The sequence below is a fragment of the Chenopodium quinoa genome, unplaced genomic scaffold, assembly GCF_001683475.1.
Source record: "Chenopodium quinoa cultivar QQ74 unplaced genomic scaffold, ASM168347v1, whole genome shotgun sequence".
Taxonomy (NCBI): domain Eukaryota; kingdom Viridiplantae; phylum Streptophyta; class Magnoliopsida; order Caryophyllales; family Amaranthaceae; genus Chenopodium; species Chenopodium quinoa.
Genome location: NW_018742467.1, coordinates 876,906 through 884,414, shown reverse-complemented (window position 1 = coordinate 884,414; position 7,509 = coordinate 876,906). Strand labels below are relative to the sequence as shown.

The window sequence follows — 7,509 nt, the reverse complement described above, 5'->3', positions numbered from 1 at the left end:
CCTCTCTTGCAGGTTTAAAGAGAAATTGTATTTGTAATCACGCATAAGATAATTAATAATATTATTTAGGCTAATATGATTTTAATTCAAGTGACTGCCAATAATAGATTTGTTTGTGCATTAATATTCAACCAACATAGATTAAACAGGTTTAGGGTTAACATATTGATTGTATGTTAGCCAGAAAACGCATATGAGAAGAATAAAGTAAATGCCTATTTTTAGGGCATGTTCTATCTCTTTTAGGTTGGATTTGTACCTTCATCCCCAAATATACAGTCATGGTTCCAGACCACTATGGAGTTAGCGATATCATGGATCGTGAAGGAGTGTAACATTTTCTCTGTGAACGGTTTACAAGTTCCTAAAACTTGTTGGCGTCTTTTTACTCTAGCTTCCTTCCCTTTGAACTCCACCACACTTGAGTGTATGATCATAGTGGGGCTCAAGTGTGGGATGCTTGAAATATTCCCCACATTTATTCGAAGGGATAACTTACTTCAAGCCCCTCGGTTGCTTTTCTGCTTTTAATTTTCATTTCTTATTGTGTGGTTTGAGCTCTATTAGAGGGTTGTTCTCCAGGATTTTCAACTTGTGGCTCCGTATGTATCTTTCGATATCATCATCCCACTTTACTCTCCTTTTGTTGTGTTTTAATTTGGTTTGCATGTGCTGGCCTGGAGGATTTTGTGTAATTTTCTTTGATTTTGGTATGAATTGGGAGCAAATATATTATGCTACTGCTATTTGTTGGGATTTTTCTGTGCTCCTATCACAACCTGTTTGGGTTGTAGTTGCCATGAATTTGATGTTTATTGTATGCGGTTAGATTGAGGGCCTATTTGGTGGTAAGGACCAAGTACGGGATTAGGGTTTAGGTGTTGGGATCCAAATTTATGTATTAGGATTTGGTTCCTTCGTTGGTGTATGCCACAGGTGAATTGTGTTGGTCGGTACTTTGATTTAGGGATAATGGAAGAGTTCATTGGGAGATCCAATTCAGGGTTCTCAAGGCATTTCTCAAATTATATTGTTTGATTTAGATGTGAGATTCCTTTTTTTAGTTACGAGTACTATAGTGGTATAGGTTAGGTTGGGGATTAAAGAAAACTCCTCAACCTCGTGTTTGGTGATGATGGTCATTGGAGTCATTATCATTGTTAATCAAATCTTGACGGAGGCTCTTCATCTGGATCAGTTGAAGGAAACAAGTTCCTCCTTGAAAGTCGGACATTCTCCTAAGCAGGAGATGTCTAATACTGAGGTACTAGGAAAAGTAGCTTGCGGTCAAAGATCCCAAGATGTTCGTTGTTTGTTAGGACCTTGGGATGACCTTAGTGGCTAGTGTGGGTTTTTGCCTTTGGAGTCATGGTACTTAAGTTTTGGAGAGGTAGTATTTTTCTCATATTGACTTCCATCGACGTGGTGTACCGTTCTCTTAGCTAGGCCCCTATGGTAATCTCATTTGCAGTTTCCTCACATTTTTCGCCGGGTTTGGGTTTTTTCCGGTGGCAACAAGTTCATGATTCACATGTAAGTCTTAACGGTGTTTGTCGTGTAGGTTTTCGATTAAAAGTTCTTGGTAGTAGTGCTCTCCTTAGTTCTATAACCAAAGCATGTAATAGGAGTTTAGTGTGTGGCTTGTATTTTAGTTTCTTTCAACAAGCTTAGGTTGTAATTTGTTCTTTATTGATGAAGTTCTGTTAGTCAAATAATAATAATAATAATAATAATAATAATAATAAATCTATTTTAAGAAAATTGTTTTTGTCATCAAATCCCCCACAACCTACAATATTTACATTTTTTATGCACCCAACCACCTTTTTTATTCTCTCTTACTTGGTTATTCTCTTCGTGTTTAAATGAAGAAAACGTTTTGAATTTCACATAGTGTTTAAAAGGTTAGTTGAATTTTTTAATTTATTCAAATAATTGATAGTTGGGTTTAGGTTCGAAGAGAGAGAAGAAAGTAAGGGGTTTTGTGGAGATCATTAGTTAGTACGTATTATTATATTATTAAAAGTAGAGAGAAATCATTAGTTAGTATGTATTATTATATTATTAAAAGTAGAGAGAATATTATTAAAAGAATACAATTAAGTTGTTAAAAAAGGAAACATTTTATTTATATAAACACAGCCGCAAACGAAAAACATTTGTTTTATTTAAATAGGGCAGGAGTACTTTACTTTTTTTTTTTTCTTACACACCCGCCTTTATTACTCTAACTCCCCTTCACATTATTTCTTTTACAAATAGTAATGGGTAAGAACATTATTCAAAACTATTCTAAATTACGACATTCTTTTTGTTAAAAAAAAAAGTCATCATAAAAGTCAATAATATTTATGAAATACCAAAATTTTCCAAGTTTTGCTGAAACTATATATAGCTAATAAAAATGTAACGAAAAATCCTAGCTAGCCCAAAAAATAATAAATGAATAAATAACAATAAAAAGTTAATATATATATATATATATATATATATATATATATATATATATATATATATATATATATATATATATATATATATATATATATATATAAACTGTAGGAATTTTGGAAAATTATGATGCAAGAAATGTCTTACCACAAACAAAAGCAAAGTCATAAGGCAGCATATTCTAGCAAAAGGACACAAAATCAGAATACAATACATTTGTAGCATGATAAAATAAACATAGTTTGTTCTATTTATGACTTTATTTGCTTCTTTTAGCTTGGGAAAATTGCCTTATTTTATTAGAGTACATTGCTTCCAATTAAGAATACCAATTTGAGAATTAGGCTTCAACTAGAAAAAAGTGAGGCTTATTCTACTACATTGTAGACAAGTAAAGGCAACTAAACACTATAAATAGCTCCAACAATCGAGTGAGTAACATAGAATTTGTAATTATTTCTTATATTTGTTCTAGTGAAGTATACTCACTACCAATTTCCATTTATTTTTCTTGTTACGACGAAAATGGCAAGCAAGGCTTTGGCATGTTCAGCTACTACTCTGGTCTCAAGCAGGGCCTTTACCAGCCCAATGCCTGTTGGGTTGATCCCGCAACCTTCTGTGGTGTCGGCTGCACCAACAAAGAAACCTTCTTCAAGGTCGTCTTTGATGGTCCGTGCCCAACAGGCTGGTGGGCAGCCAATTGACCCTGTCCATCCTGTGACTGGTGAACCCTTTCACAAAAAGGTCGCCCTCCTTGAAACCTCTCCTTACGGTAAATACCATCACTTGTAGCAAATTTATTAAGATTATTATTGGCATTGTGTCACTTTTAATTCAAAGGGTCAACCAAACATTTTTACGTGTGATATAACTATGCAATGCTTCAATTAATTTGCAGTCCGAACTCCCTGGAATACTAGTGAGGATGAACACGAGATCAGGATGTGGTTCGACATGCCAGGAACTGCAGCAGAAAATATCGAAGTTGAAGTGGTGGATAACTTGCTTGTGATCAAAGGAGAAGGTGGAATTGATGCTTTTGGAAGAAAGATCTTTAGCCCCTATGACAGCAGGGTTCAATTGCCATCGAATTCGTGGAACGAAGAGATTACGGCCGTGTTTAAAAATGGTGTTCTCTACATAACTGTGCCAAAGATAACCAAATTTGAGCACAAAATCATCCACATTCCAGTTAGAGCTGCTTAAACGTAGCTCGTTGCACAAGATAAGAATATTAATTGTATTTCCATCCGTCTGTGAGAGAAATTATCTTATGTTTATCTTTTCATTAAAATACTATACGTAAATAAAATGCTTTACTTTGTTTGCAATGTTATTGATCAATATGGTTTAATTACGATAGTGTACGAACTACAAGGGTTCACAAACTTTACGTCATAAATTTGAAATTGATCAATATGACACGACTTAATGTATGAATGATCATCAATATTAGTACACTCCATCGCACACATAGCATCAATTATTTTTTGAGGTAGTTTTACAACTATTACTTGATACTCCCATTGTTTATTTGGATGATTTTACGGTAGTCGTTTGAAAAATGATTACCATATTATTTTAATAGTATACAATATGATTGGTTTATTTTTTTCACCTTATAAAATGGTCACAATTAGTCTTATTATATCTACTATGCATACATATTTATTGAAAATTTTAATCCAATATATAATAATTTTTTTTCAAGAAACTATAAAATAAAAATAAAAATTACATAAATGTTGCTAAAAATTTGATAAATAAAAAAATGTTGATAATACTATTTTATACCTAAAATTAAGTAAAATAATTAATTATTTGGAAAAAAATATATCAATTATAAAATTTATAATCATGAATACATTATGGTAGTCATATTTCAAATGACTACTGTAAAATTTTCATGTTTTTTTAGTATTTACATCACTTTGACTCACACGTGTACTGAGACATAACTTTGACATATATCACATTTAATTATTAACGACATGTTTGGATTTAGAGTAATGTGTTATTAGGGTAATAAGTCAAGCTAAACAAAGTGAATCCATGTTATATGGACTCGAGTACCCATGTCCGGCACGGGTATGTGTCCAAGCGTCCGACTCGGCTATTTTGTGAAAAATAAAATCATGGTTTTGAACCAAAATTGAAGTGTCCAAGTGTCATATCCATATCCGAGTGTCGAGGGCCTAACATGGATACTTGAGATGAATTGAATAGCCCATGTAACATAGCTGAGGTACCTTTGCAACCTATTCATTCCCCATTAATCACTCAATTACATATCCATTTCTTCATCAACCACTTTGAGCCTCGTCTAACGATTGACCTTATTTATTCAACCCACATTCACCTAGCCCTGGGATGGGAAAGGGTGAACTTTATGTAACACTCAAAAAGCAAGTAAAAAAAGAAAACAGCAAAGCAACAATAAAACAATGTCTAAGGGCAAGTGTTCCAATGTCTCTAATATGAACACGCCTCAACTTGCGTCTCTCATCGAGTGCTTGGTACCGTTCCTGAGAAACATGAATGCTAAGTGAGTGATGGATCACATGATCTGAGATTTCCCACATTGATTCACAAGAATGAAAAAAAAAATCAAAGCAAAAAAAAATATCGAAAATAAACTTGCAAAATTCAAAATTTTCAAATTCACAATTACACATCTTGGGGATTCTCTCGGGTCTTGAGCCTTTTACCATTTTCTTCTTTAAACCATTAACTTAACCACATTACAACCCTTGAAAGACCTATTTGAGGTGTATATACACTTGTGCAAAGTTCGGCTAGAGCTACGTTTGGCTTGATTCCTAACGGATACATAGGCAACCTCACATCGAGGTGCGACCACATTCATATTCACATTTATATTCATACCCATGCATGATCGTGTCAAAGAATATCCAATGCTTACCCCTACCTAGTTAGAGGTAGACTTAGGGGCTTGAACCCACATCATATTAGCTTACCCAGCCTAAAAAATCATCATCTTTGACTCTTCTCACATATATTTCCATCACCATAGCCTTCGCAGCCTCACCTTAGTATCAAATTCACATACTTCTTTCACACATACATAGCCATATCATCTTTCCCTTAAGAACCCTTTATCATGAAATCTTGTTTCCTAACCGCGCATGCTTCATCATCTTTCAAGACAACATCCATTAGAAGAAACATTGTATACTTGTTTAGCTTCCTGACCTGAGTAATGTTCATTGTTTCACGTATTGCATAATATAATGTTCTTAGCAACATTTATGTATCAATGATTTGTAATCATACAAAGCATATCGTGTTTAGCTCCTTGACCTAAGCAACATTCATTATGCAATAATCTCTTCATCTATACATGTGCTTAGTAGCTTCCAGACCTAAGTGACGTTCAAGATCGTTTCTTTACACCATATATGATGCTTAGCTCCATGACCTAAGTTTATTCATCTATCATATCACATGATGTAATGTTCCTTAGCCTCCTAGCCTAAGAATATGAATCATGCATACATTATTTTCAAGAAAAACAATTCAATCCTTGCGATTCATTTCGTCTTGCTCAATGAGGAAGTTCAAAACTTCTTCCCTTTTTCATGTCTTTTCTTTTGGGGAAGTTCAAAATTTTTTTTCAAAATTTCCTCATCAAGGAAAGTTCGAAAATAAAAGTTTAGTTTTCACGACTTTCTTTTTCGGGAGAAAGTCCGGGAGAAAGTCATGACAAAAATGACGAAAAATTTTTGCTTTTGCATTTTCGGTTGCTTGTATCTGCATACACACACACACACACCATATACACACACAACCACAAGTTATACAGATGTCATGTCATGTCTAGTCAAGCTTGGTCAGGTCAGTTGGTCAAGTCAATCATAGTCTATGCGAGTCCCTTGAAATTTTTTATTTTGTAGGTCTTAGTCACAACCCACGTTCGGGGACAAGCGAACAACCTACAACCCACGTTTGGGGACAAGCGAACCAATTACAGCCCACTTTCGGGGACAAACGAACCAATTACAGCCCACCTTCGGGGACAAACAAACCATCTGCTGCCCTTGTTCGGGGACAAGCGAACCATCTAGTCCGGGGACAAGCGCACCATCTACAGCCCACGTTCGGGGACAAGCGAACCATCTACAGCCCACGTTCGGGGACAAGCGAATCATCTAAAGCCCACGTTCGGGCACAAACAAACCATCTTCAGCCCACGTTCGGGGACAAGCAAACCATCTACAGCCCACGTTTGGGGACAAATGAACCATTTACAACCCACGTTCGGGGACAAGCAAACCATTTACGGCCCACATTCGAGGAAAAGCGAACCATCTAAAACCAACGTTCGGGGACAATCAAACCAACTAAAGCCCACGTTCGGGCACAATCGAACCATATAGCGCAAGGTTCTCGATATACAGAGACTTGCAATCTTATCATCAGACAAGTTTCTCCTCAAGCATGGAAAATTATTGTTGATCGTTGCCAACTCTCATAACGAAGAAGTCAACGATTATATCATCTATCGAGTTTCCTCTAGCATGGAAAGTATCTCAACAAAAATCATCCGGTGGATTTCTTCAAGCATAGAAAACTACCAAATTTATTTGCCACAATACACTAGTGTTAGATACTATCGAAAATATTTGTCACCGATACATTGGTGTCAGATACGCATTCTATCCCTTTATTCTTTTATCTGTAGAACTAACGCTTTTCTGCAGGTATGGACGTATACAAAGTGATTAAGGATAGCAGAAAATCTTAAATCATCCTCCGTCCCTGTCGACTACTTTGACTATCGTTTTCAAAACTGACGTTTCTACAAACTCAGTCAAAGTGGGGGCTTCTGTATACACCTAAAAATGTCTCCCTAAAACCAAACCCGATGATGAACAACCTTTCATCGCCATTATTGGCCGGGTTTATTATTTAATCTTTGGAGTGCTTAAATCCATATTCAATCCCAATACCATAAACCAACCCGATTCCTAGCCTATTTCCAAAAACCATAATTTATTTTCCTCTTTTCGTGCCTTCAAACCCAAATTAATTCAT

General features: G+C 35.4%; 1 protein-coding gene across 1 annotated transcript; it reads left to right on the top strand.

Moving 5' to 3' along the window:
• The first annotated feature begins 2,877 nt into the window (after positions 1 to 2,877).
• On the top strand, positions 2,878 to 3,914 carry LOC110719045 (small heat shock protein, chloroplastic-like). The gene is made up of 2 exons (XM_021897959.1): positions 2,878 to 3,226; positions 3,353 to 3,914. The coding sequence occupies exons 1-2, from the start codon at positions 2,977 to 2,979 to the stop codon at positions 3,658 to 3,660; spliced, it is 558 nt and encodes a 185-aa protein (XP_021753651.1). The 5' UTR covers positions 2,878 to 2,976; the 3' UTR covers positions 3,661 to 3,914.
• The last annotated feature ends 3,595 nt before the right edge of the window (positions 3,915 to 7,509 follow it).

What these genes read in the sequence shown, in the direction of transcription:
- LOC110719045 (XM_021897959.1), top strand. Translation starts at nt 2,977, where the DNA reads ATGGCAAGCAAGGCTTTGGCATGTTCAGCTACTACTCTGGTCTCAAGC. An exon ending in CCTTGAAACCTCTCCTTACG is followed by an intron (nt 3,227 to 3,352) that starts GTAAATACCATC and finishes ATTAATTTGCAG; the next exon opens with TCCGAACTCCCTGGAATACT.